The sequence below is a fragment of the Eptesicus fuscus genome, chromosome 25, assembly GCF_027574615.1.
Source record: "Eptesicus fuscus isolate TK198812 chromosome 25, DD_ASM_mEF_20220401, whole genome shotgun sequence".
NCBI classification, from domain to species: Eukaryota; Metazoa; Chordata; class Mammalia; order Chiroptera; family Vespertilionidae; genus Eptesicus; species Eptesicus fuscus.
This window is the reverse complement of record NC_072497.1, coordinates 11,539,112-11,557,977: the sequence shown is the minus strand read 5'-3', so window position 1 is coordinate 11,557,977 and position 18,866 is coordinate 11,539,112. Positions and strand designations below refer to the sequence as shown.

The window sequence follows — 18,866 nt, the reverse complement described above, 5'->3', positions numbered from 1 at the left end:
GCGCAGGTCCTTGTGAAATGACCAAGCCACACAGAATGGCAGGCAACTTAAAACATGAATTACTCCTGGAATTTCCCACGTCACAGGTAACGAAAATGGTGGAAAGGGAAACGGTGGATCAGGGGGGCCTAGTGTGACTAGGGAGTGATGAGGTTGGGGTACTTATCATTAATCTAGTCTAACTGTGAGGTTATGGATTCCATGTCTAATAATGGCGGTGTGTAACTGAGAAGTGGCTTCATCGGCAGCTCTGCAGCACTGACACCCGCTGCCTCCAGCATCCCCAAGAATGACCGGCACGTCGGCTTCCTCAGCCCGGGGCCCGCCTGCTGTCCTGGGCCGCTCACTGCCTGCAACGCTGGCCAGCGCTACTTACTTCACAACTGTGTCGCATGAACTAACAGAGGGACGGGACATGAATGGGGAGTTCACCATTAAATATGGAGTGAGTGCCTCCCTCGAGTGAGGTCATGTCCAATGGGTGTGGGGAGTCCCTGCCTTCCTGGAGAGTACATTCTGGGTGAGGAAGGTAGAGGGAATATATATATAAAACAAAGAGAATCAAAAGACAAGTCCTTTGGAGAGAAAGGAGCATCAGTGAGGGCGGGGAGGGAAGTTATAATTTGAAAGCGCGGGAAGGGAAGACCTCACGGTAAAGGTAATGACATTTAAATATATATATATATTGATTGATTTCATAGAGGAAGGAGAGAACCATGGACTGTGCCTCCTGCACGGCCCACACCGGGGCTTTCCAAGGCAGCCTGGAGGGTCTCTTCACTCCGGGGAATTCTCACACATCTGCCGCCTGGGCCGAGTAAAGTTCTGAAAACACTTTATTTATAAAACAGAGCGGTGACTGCACATAAACTTACATTCCTATTTACATTAGAGTCCACATATATTACAGCTTCAGTTTATGAACAGAAATGTCCTGTCGCTTCTTCTTTTTCTTTTCTGTCTTCTTTGCGTCGCTGATTTGCATTTTCACTTGATCTTGTAACTTAGAAAAGAAGGCTTGAGAGGACTTTAAGGCTTTGTCTTTACCTTCATCCTGCAATTAAAAATAACACGTGCTCATGTACAAAACGTGCTCAAGGCGAAGAACCCCAATGACGACAACATCCTGTCAAAATACAAACGGATCCCTGGCTGGTGTTCCCAGTGGTTAGTGTCAGCCCCGGACTGAAGGGTCTCGGGTTTGATTCCCGGTCAAGGGCCCGTACCCGGATGGCAGGTTTGATCCCCGGCCCCAGTGGGAGGCAACCAATCGATGAGTGTCTCTCTCACATCGATGTTCTTCTCCCTTTTCCTCTCCCTCACTCTCTCCCCCTCCCTCCTCCCTTCCACTCTCTCTACAAATCAATGGAAGAAAATATCCTCGGGTGAGGATAAAAATATATATGCATTATATATATATATATATATAAATTGAAAAAGGACTAGGTGAACTTGTGAAACATTCCAACGGTCAGCATAGAGATAGTCTACGCATTCGCCGCTGCTCCAGTGCTCTTGAAACTTAAGGGAAGAGGGAGTAGCGAGGAATGCTGTGAGGAGCAGGGGTGAGGCTGTGTTCCGGTCACCAGGGCCTCTGCACCCGCAGGCGGGCGGTGTCGCCGGCTGTGCCACCCGGTGGACAGGGTCACCTACATGTGGCCACGCGCCTCCCTGCGGCCCCTCCAGCGCCTGCGGCTCACCTGCAGCAGCGAGGCCTTGCCGGCCTTGGTCAGCTGCCTGAGCTTCTCGGAAGCCGCGGCTTTGCTGAGCTTCCCCGCCGGGTCTGCGCTGCTCTTCTCCAGGAGTCTCCTGCGCCTCTCCTTCTCCTGTATCTTCAGGTGCTTCCGGAGTTTCCTCTTCCTCCTTTCTCGTTTCTTGTCGGTGGCTGTTTGCTCAGCAGCGGTTTTTATATCTCCAGCTTTATTCTTCTCCTTTTAAAAAGTAACCACCAGCATGCTCGTTAGGGGACATACTCGATAGCACCGGGACCTGCCAAGGGGGCCCCCGTGTTCAGCGGCTGATGCCAGCCACTGGGCTGGTTGCCGGGCCTCAGAGACAGGAGAGCCTCCGGGGGCGCTCAGCCGCCTCGCTCTCCTCAGAGGCCAGCCTGGCTGCCAGGGCTGTCGCCGGCAGAGTCTGAAGGGGGGTGTGGGAGCAGCACAGCAAGTGAGGGGAGGGGCAGCGCGGCTAGGCCCGCCGGGAAGGCAGATCTTACTGTGCCAGGATGAGCGCCAGTGTCCACAGGCAGCGACCGCCTGTGCTTGGCCTGGCCAACCTCTACCGACACCCAAGGCTCATGTGCTAGACCCCAACCCATTCCCGATGTGCAATAGATGGGGGAAATGCTGACGTTAAGAGATTGCTAGTGTACACCGAGTGGCCATATTATGATGATCTCTGAATGCATAATAATTTGGTCACTCAGTGTGTGTGTGTGTGTGTGTGTGTGTGTGTGTGTGTGTGTGAGGCCCGGTGCATGAATTCGTGCATGGGTGGGGTCTGGCCAGCCTGGCCAGGGGGAGAGGACATGGGCGGTTGGCCGACCTGCCTGCTGGTCAAACTACTGGTCAAGGGGACAATTTGCATATTAGCCTTCTATTCTAGAGATACACACTGAGTGGCCAGGTTATTATGTGTTCAGAGATCATCATAATCTGGCCACTCCGTGTATATGCAATACATGCAATTTGTTTGAAACCTAGCCCTGCTAGCATCAGAACAAGATACTGATATTGGCTATTTACCACAGTTTTTGTAATAAGTCTCATACCTGCAAATTGTAGTAATAGCGATTATAGGAGTCTGGTATTTGGATATTAAATACCATTATAACATTATTAACTTGATTATACTTAGGAACTGCTGAGATACGTTAGACTGAAAACTACAAGCTCCAGGAGAACGACAACAAATGGAGATCTGGCCGCGAACAACTGCTTATCAGCTGATCTGCGTTTCCCCGCTCCTCACCTTGACTTCCTCTGGGGCCAGGAGAGCTGCGTCGCTGACGCTCACGGGGGCGACCTCCTCCATGGTGATGGCCGGCAGGTTGGACACAACTTTAATCTCCGGGACAGGCTGGAAGAGACGGCACATGGCTTAGGAGTAAGAAACAGTCCGCACCTAAGGAAACGGGGTTGTGGACCTAGCAACTTATAGTCGAATCCGTGAAATACTCTCGGGAGGTTATTTAAAACGTGAGCTGTGAGAGGGCGGGAGCCAAGCTAACTGGGCAGCACTCACGCTGCCTGAGGGTTCGAGGGTCTCCTGTCTCAGCACTGCCCCAGGGGCACCCTGTCCTACCCTTCTGCGGGACACCTCTGCCGGACTCACACACCAGTTCTCTCCTCTGTGACTGAGCCATTCCCCTCTCCCATGCTTGTGTACGTTCTCAATCTTACCTGCTGTTTAATAGAACCTTTGATTTCTGTAAATATTACCTTGCCCTTGGTTGGGGTCCGGGAGGGGGAGCTCACTGTAAGAAATATATGGAGCCCAGCCAGTGTGGTTGGGAGTCGACCCATGACCCAGGAGGTCACGGTTCGATTCCCGGTCAAGGGCACATGCCTGGGATGCGGGCTCGATCCCCAGTAGAGGGCATGCAGGAGGCAGCCAATCCATGTTTCTCTCTCATCATTGATGTTTCTGTCTCTCCTTCCCTCTCCTTTCCTCTCTTTGAAATCAATTAAAAAATGTATTAAATAAAAAAGAAATATATGGAAAAAGATACAAGGAAAAATGTTCACTGGAACAAATGAGTAAAAATAAACTACTTAATATGTTTTCTCGTTTCCCAGCTCCTAAAACCGGACTCTAACAAACAGAGACCGAAGGAAGAGCTAGTCTCACCCAAGCTCAGCAAGGGGCTGCGATCACATCCGCTCCCTGTACATGCGAAAGGGTGAGCACACTCACTGGTTTGGGGATGAAGTGGAAGTTGGAGAGGGCGTCCAGTTTTAAGAAGAGGGAATCCATCATCTTCTGGATTTCCACGTGCTCTGGGTTTTCTTCTTCTTCTGTTTTTTGCTTAGAAAGGAAGTTGAACACCATCAGACTAAGCGGCTTAAGGGGCATCACCAGACAACACCCCATGGTCCCTGACTGTGTACCGAGCCTCCTGGCAGCATCCCCCGGGCGGGACACAGGTCCCTTCCGCTACCGCCCCGGGCCAGGCAGCCAGGAGGAACGCTGACTCAGAGCCTCCTAGTTCTCCACCTGCCAGGGCACTTCTTGCTTTGCTGCTGAAGGGGCATTAATTAACCCAGCTGGTGGGAGTCTTAACCATGTCACCTCATCCCCAAGCACAACTGGCCGCATTCCTATCAAACCAAATGTAAAGGGATAGCTGACAATTATTATATTGGAAACTGGACTTTGTCCTATTAAAGAGATACTTTTTAAAGAATCTAAATAAAAAGAAAAACCGAAATTACCCACCAGACCTAAGAATATGAATGGATTCACTGATAATCTTATAAAACACACCAGCAACTTCTAAAGTATGAATGAGAAATGATTTAAAAATTGTAGCACTGCCTGGCCATGTGGCTCAGTGGTTGAGCGTCGACCTATGGAACCAGGAGGTCACAGTTTGAGTCCCCGTCAGGGCACATGCCTGGGTTGCAGGTTCAATCCCCAGCGTAGGGTGTGCAGGAGGCGGCCGATCAATGATTCTCTCTCATCGTTGATGTTTCTCTCTCTCCCTCCCTTCCTCTCTAAAGTCAATAAAACATCCAGTTTTTACTTGCAGCACTACTGTAATATCGCTGGAGAAGTTAATCACTAGCTGTGGAGTATCAGGTGACCACTGTGAACAAGACCTCCCTCCCTCCCCCCTCAGTGGGAACATTGTAACCCACCTTTCCGAGCTTGCTCGGAGCCTCACACTGAGACCAGGGAACCGAGAGCTCACGGTTTCTGTTTCATGCATTTCGGCCACCACGGAACCGGTCCTCCCATTCTCTTAACACCAGCTCTGCCTTCGTGGTCCCTCACCTGGCTGAGTTTGATGTACTCCTGCTCATATATTTCCGCGAGGCTCAGCTTGCTCTTCTCGTGGTCCAGTGTTAACCGCTTCTTATATTCGAACGCATCCTCCTTAGGCTTCTCCTTCCGGACGACATCATCCCACGCCTGGAATGGGAGGGGGAAGGGCACACGCACTCACCAAGTCTCCTTTCCTACCAGGCTCGCTCACGGATCTGCCCCCATTGTACCCGCCACCATCCCAGAGGAAGCAACCTGTCGCCAAAGGAAGTAACTCCCAACCCCGAAACGACTGTTCACGGCAGAGTAAGTCTTGGGGGAAAGCGGAGGCCCCACTCCAGCATCCCTGTTGGCTTCTGTTTAAAGGCGTCTTTCTCCCGGTCACCCACTTTAATTCCGTTTCCCCATCACGGGTTCTCGTGTCCCTCAAATGTGAAGGTCCTCTGCAGGCACGCCCTCTCTGCAGACCCTCCCGCTTTAAGCCACTTCACACACACGTCTAAAGCCTCCTCTCATTAACACGGCAGACATGCACGTTGTGTTCCGAGTGGACAAAAGGCCAATTCTGCAGCAAAAGCTCTTTGCTAGGTGTTTAACATGTGAATAAAACAGGCCTCTCGTCTGTCACATCAGATACTGTGCCCAGACCCCGGGTCCTGGGTGTGACCACATCGAGTCAGAGGTCAGTGACCACACCCGCCACCCACCACCAGCTTCATCCCACACCACCCAAGGGGTTGGCACGGTGAGGGGACCCTGGCCAGGGCCCTGGCCACCCCTTTTCATCCCACACCACCCAAGGGGTTGGCACGGTGAGGGGACCCTGGCCAGGGCCCTGGCCGCCTTTCTCCTCCGGCACCACACATGTACCCCCGGGGCATGTGAGGACCGCACCTCACACCACAGACTTAGGGCCTTTACATGAGCAACCGACATAAAATTCCCATGAAAACAGAGGTCATTCCTCTCCCACAGCACGCGCGGGCTGTTTCTAGAAGTGCCCGCCAGCGTTAAAGGAAGTGCAGCTTCACTCACGGACCTGGTCTCGGATCCGCTGCTTGATGAGGTCTTCGAGCTGGAGGGTGGTCTCCTCGGTGATCACCGGCGCTGGGGGCAGGGACACGGGTGGTTAGGGAGCTATCATCCGGGCCAGTGGCATCCACACCCGGGAACCTGTTAGGGATGGGAGTTCTGGGGCCCGGCCCCTCCCGGACCAGGCGGGCACGCACCCATGCGGACGGCGTGGTCGAAGTGCAGGGTCTCCTCCAGCAGGCTGTTCTCCGGGCGCTTCTGCGCCGTCACTTCCCCCTGAAGCTGCCACGGCTTCTTCTCCAGCAGCTCCTTTTCCAACGATGCGATTTTCTCATTCATCTGAGAGAGAGAGAGAGAGAGAGAGAGAGAGAGAGAGAGGGGAGAGAGAGAGAGGGAGAGAGAGGCGGAGTTATCCCATAATTAGGAAACAAAACTGGATGTATACTTGAGTAAAAGAACTGCTATTTTTAAGAGTGGGAAAGAAATGCGTGGCTCCTGACAGTGGTGACGTCCTATTCCTGTCCTGTGGTGGGGTGGGGAGCTGCAAATACTAACCCCCCCCACCCCATTTTTACAAGTTCGCTGCTTCCACACGGCGTCTCTATGGAGTGAGCTGCACAGAGTTGTGAGATGTGATTTTTAAAGGGTGATTCAGCATTCCACCGAGAAACACGGTAGATCAGTTAGCAGTGTGCAAATTCCAATCAGGAAAGCATCTGACAAATCCCTCAAATTCCTATCGATTACCTTTTCCTGCCTTTTTTCAAAGGAGGATTTAACTTCCGCAGGATCTTTCTGTGCATTTAAGACACGTGTCTCTTCAGTTTCCTCATCACCTCCAGATTCCTCGTCATCTGGCAGGGCGAAGGTCACTCTCTTCGAGGTCTCTTTACGTTGTTTATTGTCTTCAGTTTCTTCAAGGTCATTCTCTTCGTCCCTGTGGTACCAAAACACTTATCGAAGGAAAAACACCCCTTTTCATTAGGGAAACGAAAAGAAACACCTTTTCTCATAATGCAAGTTTTCTTCTGTATACCTAATGCAACTAAATATCCAGAACTTCTAAAGGCATTCCGCTATTAAGGAAGGACAGAAGGAATTATTTAGGTGAAACAGAACAAAAAGTGTCCAACACAAAGAGAATAAATTACTGCTAGCTCAGTGGTTGGAGCATCGGCCCGGTGCACCCAGGGGTTCCAGGTTCCATCTCTGGTCCAGATCGGGGTGCAGGTGGGAGGCAGCCAATCGATGGTTCTCTCTCTCCCCTCCTCCTTCCTTCCCTCCCTTACATTCTCTCTAAAAAACTCAACGGGAAAAATATCCTCAGGTGAGGATTAACACCCCCCCCACACAAAAAAAAAGGAAAAAAAATTGCACATCAATCTATCATACAAAGTTAACTCACACAAATAACAACAGTTTACCTTTATTGGCACAAAAACCAAATCAAAGCTCCTTGCACTAAAGGCTTCATTCACCCTCATTAGGTGAACCCTAACGCCCTTTTAGGTGGACTAGTCTCTGGCTACTGGAGACAAGTGATCTCCGAGAACCTAGCTCCTCAGGCCCATGAAGCTGTGAGCATGCGCACGACTGGCCTCGCCCTGCCTGCGTGAAAAGGTCACTGAACACTCACGTGTCAGAGAGGCTCTCCTCGCTGCCTCGGTCAGCAGGTCCGCCCTCTTCTACGTCGGAGCCCGGGCCCTCGTCGGGAGCACCTGCCATGTCTTCGTCACTTTCCACCGGGTCAAAGAAATCTTTGTACTTCAGGTTTCTGGAACTTTTACCCGACTGAAACAAAGACACTTTTCATGAAGGACAGGAAAGTGCATTAAGCCACGCTCATATTAGGTAACGGATAGGGAAAACTGGCCAGCTGGTAACACTACCAAGAAACCCTAAGAACTACTAGACCAGTGGTCGGCAAACTCATTAGTCAACAGAGCCAAATATCAACAGTACAACGACTGAAATTTCTTTTGACAGCCAAATTTTTTAAATTTACACTTCTTCTAATGCCACTTCAAAACAGACTCGCCCAGGCCGAGGTATTTTGTGGAAGAGCCACACTCAAGGGGCCAAAGAGCCGCATGTGGCTCGCGAGCCGCAGTTTGCCGAGCACGGTACTAGACCGTAGCAAACTAAAAGTAGGAATCCTTTATACGATATTCCTCTCTCTTCATCTTCTAACTACAATTATTTCCAAAACATCCCTGCCTGATAAAGTACACAAATGCCTTCCTGTCACTATTATTTGCGGTGCTTGGGGGAAATACACGTTTGAGGGAAAGTGCTGAACGTCTCTAACAGGTGTCATTGTGGCTATTAAGCGACAGTGGCCTATGATAAGGCAATGGTGGCTCTGGTTTAATTTTTCATCAATTTCTTTGAGTCGATCTAGAGGCATTGCATTTGAGGAGGTAGAAGGTACTCTTTCTCTCCTCTCCCAACACGTTACCTTAGGTTTCTGACTTCCAAACAGTCCTCCCTCATCTCCATCAGAATCAATGTCTTCAAATAGATCAATCTCTTCGTCCTCGTCATCATCTTTTCCTTCCTCTTCTTTTTCCACGGTTTCTAAGAAGCTCTCCATTTCAGAGAGTTTGAAGAATTTGTCATCCACTATGGACTTCTCCCTGGGTTTCTTGGGCATCTTGCTTTGCACCTTGCTCTGCCGTTCCAGCTTGCCGATATCAAAGTCAAGGTCGGAATCCTCATCGCTGAACACGGGGCTTTTCCTCCCATCACCTTTGCCGGGGTGTTTGGTTGTCTCCTCTCCTTTGGGATCACCACCACTCAGGTCTGACCCTTCCTCTTCCTCCTCCTCCTCCTCATCTTGTTCTAGGCCCTCCTGGCCCTCCGCCTCCATCTCTGAGCCATCCTCTTCACCCTCCTGCTCCTCCTCCTCCGGGAGGAGACTGAGGTCTTCGTCTTCAATGGCCTCACGGACGGCATTCTCAAAGCACTGCAACACCGGCTCATTCTGCAGTTCCAGTTGTTGCCAAATCTGCTCGTCGTCAAAACTCTGTATCACCAGCTTCTGTAAAGGACTTCCGTGGATCCTGCCGCTCTCTAGTGTTTTATTAAAGTCATAAAGTACTTTTGTTAAGGAAGTGAAGTTTGATGCCAATTTATCTTGAATCCTAGCAAGGGAGCAGGGGAAGAATTTAAATAAGATATTTTTAAAAATTTATCTTTCTTGTTTAAAGTATTACAGACGTCACCTTCCACCCCCCCCACCCCCGCAGTGACCCGCTCCACCTCGCATCCCCACCCCTCTCCTTCCCCGTAATATTGTCTGTGTCCACGGGATACATTTATATACACATAGAGGCCCAGTGCATGATTGAATCATGCACGTGTAGGGTCCCCTACATGCTTTCGCTTTTGATCACGGGGTGCTGGGTGCCTGTCCGCTGGTGCACCAGGCCTTTCAGAAGCCTCCGGTGGGGCGGAGGCTTCTGAAAGGCCTGGTGCCTGAGCGGACAGGCACCCAGCTCCCTCGCTTTTGATGGTCTGCGGTGGGACGTAAGCTCACTGCCCCAGAGGCCCCTTCTGTGCCGCAGCACAGCCATGGCGCAGATGCTGAGCTCGAGCCGCCGCTGGCGAAGCGAGCTCAGCGTCCTGCCGGCCCAATCGGCCCCCCCGAGTCCCGCCCCCCCGCGCCTCCTGGCCAATCGCGGGCATAGCGAAGGTACGGTCAATTTGCATATTTGTCTATTATTAGGTAGGATTATTAGGTAGGATAAGGTCTTTGGTTAATCCCTTTCTACCCCCACACCCCCTGCCTTCGCTCTGAGATTCGTCAGTCTGGTAATAATCTCGCAGTACTCTTAAATTAAAGGGGGAAATAAGGCCCCAGTCTTGTGCAAAATCAAATTTGAAGGAAATATCAATTTTAAGTATAGATTCTGGTCCCCAAGAATCTGGACAATCTTGTTGATTAATACATAAAAGTGTGAACGTAGTATCTGTGAGTCTGCACACGACTGAAATTTTGATCGGCTAAGGGGGCGGAACCGGTCTGAAATTTGGGGGAAAGAGATCTAGGCTTCCCGTTAGCTTCCCTCTAGTCCAGAAATTGACAGGGGCCCGCAGCCCGCGCCCCCCGGAGACCTGGGCCCAATCCCGAGCCCGGGCTCCGCGCACTCACGTGAGGAAGCTCTCCGGCCGGCTGGTGTTTTTACCGAGCTCGTCCAGACACCGCTTCAGGGTCCGCTCACGCCAGACCGGCGGGGCCATGGCTGTTTAAAACCCCGCTCGCTGCGCCGCATGCCCAGGAAGGAGGGTGCCCGGAAACGCGCCACAGAGTTGCGCCCCCCCCGCGCCACCTGGAGCGCAGAGGAAAAGGTTCCGCCGCACACAAGTTCCGGACCCACCCCTAGCCCGAGCCAATGGCCGCGCGAGAACCGTCGCTGCGCTTGCGCAGGGGACGGCGCAGGGAACGGAAACGAGCCATTGGTGGGCTCCAGCGCCTTTGAACGCCTCCAAAAAAAATCTGTTTTTTTGCATTCCTGAGCGCCCCACAGTGCGTGACGCCTTCTCCTTTCCAGTGTCCGCTTTCGATGCACTAGGTGGCTTCACAGCACACTGTATTGTAAAGAAGGGCGGGTCCAAACCCAGCACCCTGCAGGGATTCTGCAACACTCGCCACGCCCCCTAGCGTCGTAGGCCCGCCCCCGGCATCTTGCCCCGCCCCTCCTCTGGCTCGTAGCCCCGCCCCCTTAAGCGCCCAGATCCTCCTCTGGCTCGTAGCCCCGCCCCCTTAAGCGCCCAGATCCTCCTCTGGCTCGTAGCCCCGCCCCCTTAAGCGCCCAGCTCCTCCTCTGGCCGCGTTGCCCCGCCCCTCGGCCGAGCCGCCGACGCCCCGTCTGACGCACGTCGCCGCGTAGCCCGTCGCTTCCCAAGATGGCGCAGGTGCTGAGGGCAGCTGTGGCGGCGGCGTGCGCAGGAGGTGACTACCCCGCGCCGTCGGGGTTCGCCGTGGTGCGGGGCTCCGGGGGCGGGACGCCCGGGACCGAGGCGGGGCGGCCAGGGGGCGCGGTGCGCGGCCGCCGTCCGCACCCTGAGGCCGAAGGTGGCTCCCAGAAACGCCTCAGGTTAGCGGAGGGGGTGGGGGCCTCCTCCCGGGGGCGCCTCACAGCCGCCCCTGGAGGGTGTGCCGGTGACGGCGCCCCTTTTTCCTGAAGCCCCGAGAGACGCGGGAGCCTGTCCTTGGGGGCAGACAGCAGGCCGGGACGGAAGTCAACGGCAGAGGGACTGGGAGTGTATTTGAGGGCGCACCTTAGAGAAGAGACACCAAAGGAAGGGCAGGTCCTGTTCAAACAAAAACAAACAAAAATAAACACGTGAGTGAGCCCGGCCGGCGGGCTCAGTGGTTAGCGCGGGCCCCCCCGAAAGCGTGCGGGAGACAACCCATCGATGAATCTCTCCCACCTCCCTCCCTTCCACTATTAAAAAAAAAATATTATATATATGTACACACACACATATATGTCCTCAGGTGAGGATTAACCACATAAAAACCAAACAAAACCGTGAGCTGGCCTCCCAGCACCCCTGCCCGCCGGGAGCCCTGAGGGTCAGCCGTGGACAGTGGCTCCTGGATAGCTGCTCCTTGTGAATAAGCAGGAAGGAGGGACGCGGGTGCCATGCTAGCAGGTGCCTTGGTTCTCTACATCTCCATTAAAAAAAAAAAAAGGCTACCCAACGGGCCGACCTAGGACCCAGGAGCTCAGGGCACATCCCAGGGTGCGGGCTCGACCCCCAGGAGGGGGCGTGCAGGAGGCAGCGGGTCCCTGATTCTCATCATGGATGTCTCTCTCTCTCCCTCTCTGAAATCAATAATAAAAACATTTTTTATATTTATAAATATATTTCTTTATTGATTTCAGAGAGGAAGGAAGAGAGAGAATCATGGATCGGATGCCTCCTGCATGCCCCCCACTGGGGATGGAGCCGGCAACCCGGGCATGTGCCCTTGACCAGAATGGAACCCGGGACCCTTCAGTTCACAGGCCGACGCTCCATCCACTGAGCCAAACCGGCTAGGGCAATATACTAGTGTTTTTATTGATTTCAGAGAGGGAGAGAAAGAAACAGCTACGATGAGAATCATGGATCCGCTGCCTCCTGCACGCCCCTTACTGGGGATCAAACCCGGGATCCCTCAGTCCGTAGGCCATCCCTCCATCCACTGAGCCAAACCAGCTAGGGCGATCACTATTGTCTTAAAAAATATATATACATATATTTTTTAATCCTCACCTGAGGAGTGAGGACATTTTTTTCATTGATTTCTAGGGAGAGTGGAAGGAAAGGGGGGAGAGAGAGAGAGAGAGAAACATGGATGAGAGAGAGACACATCGATTGGTTGTCTCCCACACATGTGCCCTGACCAGGACTAGGGATCGAACCTGCAATCCAGGTACACGCCCTTGACCGGGAATCGAACCCGAGACCCTCCGGTGTGCGGACCGACGCTCTAACCATTGAGCCACGCCAGCCAGGGCAATCACTATAGTCTGTCTTACCCATCTGTCATGGCTGAGTGCTGAGCCCCAAGGAGACAAGTGCAGAGTAGGAGAATCCGCACATGATCCGTATAAAGAGGTGCTACGTGTACATGAAAAAATACTGTAACCTTGCCCTGACCGGTGTTGCTCAGTGGATAGAGCGTCAGCCTGCGGACTCAAGGGTCCCAGGTTCGATTCCGGTCAAGGGCATATACCTTGGCTGCGGGCACATCCCCAGTGTGGGGTGTGCAGGAGGCAGCTGATCGATGTTTCTAACTCTCTATCCCTCTCCCTTCCTCTCTGTAAAATAAACAATAAAATATATATTTTTACAAATACTATAACCAAAGGCTGAGCGCAGCTTGTTAAAACGAACCTCTAATGAGCAGGTGATGGGCAAGTTTTGCCCCTGACACGCCCTCCCAGGCCCTCCTTCCTCATCTTCTCGGTAAAAGTACAAGTCAGCATCTCACCGCACACACCACTGCAAGCTGCCCTTTGTCCCCACGCCCCCCAAAAAACAAACACCAAACTCATAAAAGAGGCATCTCCTTTTCTCTCAGAAAGCCATCTCTTAGCAAGTCGATACGGCTCACGGAGCATACACTAAAGATACTAAAAACTGAGGATCAGAAAGAAGGATGAAAGCATTTCAGAGGAATGAGAACGCTAAACATCACGGTTTAACAACATTGACCTTGAAGTCAGACAGACCTGGGCTAATGTTGACCGGGGAAATTTGTAAGTCAGTGTTATTGCAGCAAAATGCAAAAAGAAGACGAGGCTTGGAATACCACCAGGGTGTCAGTCAATAAATACCAGGCATGTCCTACAGTCAGCGCCCTGTAACCTTTTCCAGAGCGAAAGGAGAGCACTGGTCAGAAAACGTAGTAAGTTGTGGATTCATGGGATGATGCAGCGCCCACAGCACCGGGTGTGCCAAAGCATGGGCCCAGTGCAAGCAGTCTTTAGTTGTGGAGTGAGATTTTTTGGGTTGTTAGTCCTCAGGATATATTTTTTTCATTGGTTTCCTTTTTAAATACATTTCATTGATTTTTTACAGAGAGGAAGGGAGAGGGAGAGAGAGTTAGAAACATCGATGAGAGAGAAACATCCATCAGCTGCCTCCTGCACACCCCCCACTGGGGATGTGCCCACAACCAAGGTACGTGCCCTTGACCAGAATGGAACCTGGGATCTTTCAGTCCGCAGGCTGACGCTCTATCCACTGAGCCACACCGGTTAGGGCTCCATTGATTTTCTTAGAGTGGAAGAGAGAGAGAGAGAGAGAGAGAGAACAAAAAACCAAGCAAAAACCTCGATGGGAGAGAGACGCCTGTCAAACTCCAGCTGCCCCTTCGCTTACAGAGATAACTCAGGTGGGGAGATCTTTGCTGCTTTTCTCCCCAACAATGAGGTATTTTGGCTGGTGGACAGCCATTTGAATAAAACGCACATTAAATAGTACTGTATGGTCAGGGCTTTCATAAACTTGTTACAGACTGTAAACACCAAAACCGGTGCCCTAACCCCTAACCGGTGTGGCTCAGTGGATAGAGCGTCGGCCTGTGGACTGAAGGGTCCCAGGTTCGATTCCAGTCAAGGGCATGTACCTTGGTTGTGGGCACATCCCCAGTAGGGAGTGTGCAGGAGGTGGCTGATCCATGATTTTCTCTCATTGATGTTTCTAACTCTCTATCCCTCTCACTTCCTCCCTGTAAAAATTCAATAAAATATATTTTTTTAAAAAACCAAAAACGGTTATAGATCAGGAACCGAATGGTTCTCATCGGGAAGTGTGTTCTTTCACTGTCACATCCAAGCGTATCCGCGTGGAGTGCAGAGAATAGCAAGTCATCCTATTGTATATCATTCATGGTAATGGCAGCCACCCTGTACGCGTTATCAGTCAACGTATGGAAGAGACCATTCTTTGCTCTGAATCTAAAATAAAAGAGCTGAGAATGAGCTTTTTAATCTCAGGCAGTTATTGCAGAAGGGAGTGAGTACTTTAGGAATAGTCCTGAACGTGCATGAATGTCAGAGGCGTGTCAGCGACTGTTCTGTTTTTCAGGGCTGTTGTCACGACTTCAGGCTCCCGTTCCCGTGGTGAGAGCCTCTTCCACCTCCCAGGCCTCACGTGGTGTGACAGGTGCCGTGTGGGCCCTAGGGCGACTCAACCACGTGGCCATAGCCGTGCCGGACTTGGAGAAGGCCAGGGCATTTTATCGGGACGTCCTGGGGGCCCAGGTGAGCGAGGTGTCCCCTCTTCCCGAGCACGGAGTGTCTGTGGTTTTTGTCGACCTCGGGAACACCAAAATGGAGCTGCTTCACCCGCTGGGAAGTGACAGTCCGATTGCGGGATTCCTGCAGAAAAACAAGGCCGGAGGGATGCACCACGTCTGCATTGAGGTATTCTGTTTGCTCTAAGGCGTGGCACTTACATTTCTCTCTCACAAAGTGTCTTTTGCTTCTTGAGACTGATACGGTCACTGTCATCAGAAATTTTGTATGCAGCTCTTTTTTTTTTTTTTTTTTTTTGCTAATCACCTGCAGATATTTTCCCATTGATTTTTAGAGAGAGTGGAAGAGAGAGAGAGAGAGAGAGAGAGAGAGAGAGAGACAGACAGACAGACACATCGATTGGTTGCCTCCCACAACCCACATCCTGACCAGGGCTGGGGATGGAGCCTGCAACTGAGGCACATGCCCTTGACCGGAATCGAATCTGGGACCCTTCAGTCCTTGGGCTGACGCTCTAGCCACTGAGCCAAACTGGCTAGGGCATGAAGTTCTTTAAAGGGGAAGAGAAGGATCCATAGATATATTTTCTTTTCCTCTAGAAAACTGCAAATAATAATATAGTTTATCAAATCTGGACTCAGCAGCTTCGGCAAAAGTCACTGAAGCCTAGCCAGTGTGTCTCAGTGGTTGAGCATCGACCTATGAATCAGGAGGTCCCGGTTCGCTTCCCAGTCAGGGTACCTGCCCGGGTTGTGGGCTGGATCCCCAGTGGGTGGCGTGCAGGAGGCAGCCATTGGATGATTCTCATCATTGATTTCTCTGTCTCTCTCTCTCTCTCTCTCTCTCTCCCTTTGCCTCCCTCCCTCTCTGAAATAAATAAAAACATTTTCTTAAAAGTCACCGAAGTTGGCCAAACAGATTTGAGTTTCCACTCTCTGATATATTGATCCCATATGACCTCCACTATAACAGGAATGCAGCTGCTTTCACTCCCACAGGCCATTAGAAGCAGCAGTGAAAAGACCTGTTGAAGTGAGAAGTCCCGTATTCATGCTGAGTATTCATGGAATTGTTTCCTGTCCTGAAGGTTCTGCGAACTTCTTTCTTATTACAAAAGCAACACATTTTCAGTGACTGACTGTGGTTTTTCCAGATCCCCTCAAGTGTGTCTGCTAACAATTCCTGAGGAAAACATGGCATGTTGGACTAGAACTTCCTCCTGGGAGCCCCCATCAGGAGAGGCTCATGCTCAGATAATCATTTTTGGAATATCAACAATAGCAATTACACTCCAGTTTAATTTCTTCTGATAGGAGGAATGTCACAGTTAGGCCTCTCCGAATCCAGAAGAGAGGCGTGCTGATTTCAAGGATTGACTCAGTTCATATTGCAGACACACTAGTATTTGAGAACCTACTGTGCGCGCTGAGGACTCGGTTCAGCGGCGAACAGGACGGACCGTGCCCCCACTGGGGAGGGGCAGCCACAGCAGGCAGTCTGTCCTGTGATGAGCAGAATTCATGTCCGCGTCTCCTCACTAACAGATGAGGGAGAGGTTGGCTGCTGGTGGCAGGCCGAGGAGGTGGGAAGGCATCTGTGAAGGGGTTCCCCAGGGGGACGAGGAGGAAGCCCTCCGGGCGGAGGGAGCAGCACGTGGAAAGGCAGAGAGTTACCGGAACGACTGCCAGTCCACCAAGTGCGCCACGTGCATTATTTTCTTCATTTCTTAGAGCTACCCCAGGGGGGCGCCATTCTCCCCATTGACAGGTGAGGAGGCGGACTGAGACTAGCTTGCCCATGGTCACACGACTAGTCAGTGGCAGGCTGCTAACTAGTTTTGTCCAAACTAGGTTTGTTCTGATTCCAGCGTCTGCACCGCTAGACGGCGCCCAGTGGCCCTCAGTGTATGAGCTGAACTTAAAATCCGAGGTGGGGGCCGTAGATGTTAGGGAACTTACAAGGCCTGATAGTTCACCATTATCCCCCCTGCCTTAGAAGGTTAATTTTGGCTGCAAGTCTTTATTGCAGTAGACTTGGGGTTTATCTGAGACCCCCAAGGATGACAAGCAGGATCCCCCGCCTTTGAACCCGCTGTTCCCTGTCCCACACTCACTGTCTGGGTCCGACATCAGAGCCCAGGCCTTCAAAGGGAGCGGTGTGAGTTAGAAGTGCAGTGAAGTGGGGATAGTGCAAGCTCAGTAACGGAACAGTGGATGTAGGAGTGGAGATCGGAGGGGAGAGGGAAATGTGGTTCAGTGTAAAACGAAGGTGGGTGACGGGAAGCTGTGGAGAGTGTGGTTAGTCCTTACGTTAACATGAGACACCATCATTAGTCGCTGCTCTCCGTAAAAAACCGAGCGGCTTCGCTAGGCAAACATTCCTGGGTCTGAGAGGAGCTGTCCCCGGCCGAGGGGCTTACTCCCGTCAGCTGGTTTAAAACCTGGATCTTCCTCAGAACAGGATGGGCTGTCTTGGGACTCGGCCCCACAGATGCCCTGGTCAAAAGCATCATTTGTTCCAGGGCGATGGCCTTGAACTTGTCACTGACCACATATAGTGCGTATTACAGTGACAATTTCATACGGTGCTGTCCGTTAGAAATAAAACACAAGCCATATAGATTATTTAATTTTTATATATTTGTTTGTTTTAAATATATTCTTACTGATTTCAGAAAAAGGGAGAGGGAGATAGAAACATCGATGATGAGAGAGAATCCTCAATTGGCTGCCTCCTGCGCCCACTGGGGATCAAGCCCGCAACCCAGGCATGTGCCCTGACCAGGAAACGAACCTTACCCTCCCTCCCTGTTCCTGGGGCTCAACCACTGAGCCCCACCGGCCAGGCCAGAGAGACCATTTTACATTCACGGATGCTGCCACGCGTGCTTCCGGCCTCTGCAGGCCGCCCCCGGGCGGTGGGTCTGGTGTGACTAGAACTAGCCGCGCTTTCCCTAACCCCGTTCAGGCAGCAGGGTCTTGGTGAAAATGCTGAAAACCTTCAGCGTCGTGGTTGCTCACCCAGGAGGACTCCGCACTTCTTTTCCCTCCAGTGTGAGCTGATGTTCGTGGGGGTTCACAGAGGCTCTGCTCCAGGCGGAGGGGAGAGCCGTGCGCGGGGGCTTCTCCTCTCAGGACCCTGTGAGGTGGTGGCGCCGTGGTCTCCCATGCACTCTGTGTCTCCCTCTCTCCAGGTGGATGACATAAACGCCGCTGTGACGGACTTGAAAGAAAAGAAGATCCGCAGCCTGAGTGACGAGGCCAAAATAGGGGCCCACGGGAAACCCGTCATCTTCCTGCACCCCAAGGACTGCGGGGGCGTCCTGGTGGAGCTGGAGCAGGCCTGATGCGTGTAAGAAGCTGCGTAATGGCCGGGGAAGCACCTCTGAGGGCACTTTGGCTTTGAATCCGTCACTCCTTCCGTCACTTCAAAGTTAAAAACCAAATTACAGGATGAGATTCAAAAAATTATATATATACACAGTGTGTGTCCCCCAAAAATGTATACACGCTTTGAATAATTATGAATTCAAATGGGTTAAATCTGAAAAGAAAGATCAATTGAGCTATCAGCTAAGTGCATATACATTTTTGGGGGGACATACACTGTGTGTGTGTGTGTGTGTGTGTGTGTGTGTGTGTTAATCACTTTGGGCTTTATTTGGAGAAAATTTTGATCACCGAATGCCTAAGGAATATTATTAAAATCACATTCATAGAAATAAATTCTTCCTGTTCTAAAATGGGGTCATTTCAGACAGTACACTGGCTGTGTGAAAGGGTGTGTGTGTGTGAGAGAGAGAGAGAGAGTGTGAGAGAGAGAGAGAGAGAGAGAGAGGAGGCGGATGGACACACACAGGAGGTGTGGCTCCGATGTTTGGCTTTTCTGGAACAACTCATGCTCACAAGCCCCTCGGGGCAGGTGTTTGGGGTGCTCAGTCCTACACTACGGGCAGGAAGGTTTGTGGAGAACGGGGCGTGAGCTCTGGGCTGCACAGTCGGCCGCATCTGTAAAGACCAGTGGCCGTGGAGAGGGCAGTGCGTGTGTAGAGGAACCGTCACTCAGGTGCCGGACACAGCAGCCCCCGCG

The 18,866-nt window shown here is 51.8% G+C and overlaps 2 protein-coding genes across 2 annotated transcripts; one reads left to right on the top strand and one right to left on the bottom strand.

The window, feature by feature from the left end:
• Positions 1 to 818: 818 nt before the first annotated feature.
• MPHOSPH10 (M-phase phosphoprotein 10) lies at positions 819 to 10,300 on the bottom strand. Its single transcript, XM_008160150.3, has 11 exons — positions 10,172 to 10,300; positions 8,477 to 9,161; positions 7,655 to 7,809; positions 6,766 to 6,955; positions 6,216 to 6,357; positions 6,026 to 6,093; positions 4,996 to 5,133; positions 3,916 to 4,026; positions 2,971 to 3,078; positions 1,701 to 1,931; positions 819 to 1,054 (listed from the first exon to the last, which is right to left on the bottom strand). The coding sequence occupies exons 1-11, from the start codon at positions 10,258 to 10,260 to the stop codon at positions 905 to 907; spliced, it is 2,067 nt and encodes a 688-aa protein (XP_008158372.2). The 5' UTR covers positions 10,261 to 10,300; the 3' UTR covers positions 819 to 904.
• A 579-nt stretch (positions 10,301 to 10,879) lies between these two features.
• Positions 10,880 to 18,513, top strand: MCEE (methylmalonyl-CoA epimerase). Its single transcript, XM_008160151.3, has 3 exons — positions 10,880 to 10,972; positions 14,608 to 14,945; positions 17,971 to 18,513. Exons 1-3 carry the CDS (start codon positions 10,927 to 10,929, stop codon positions 18,121 to 18,123), a joined length of 537 nt encoding a protein of 178 aa, XP_008158373.2. The 5' UTR covers positions 10,880 to 10,926; the 3' UTR covers positions 18,124 to 18,513.
• The last annotated feature ends 353 nt before the right edge of the window (positions 18,514 to 18,866 follow it).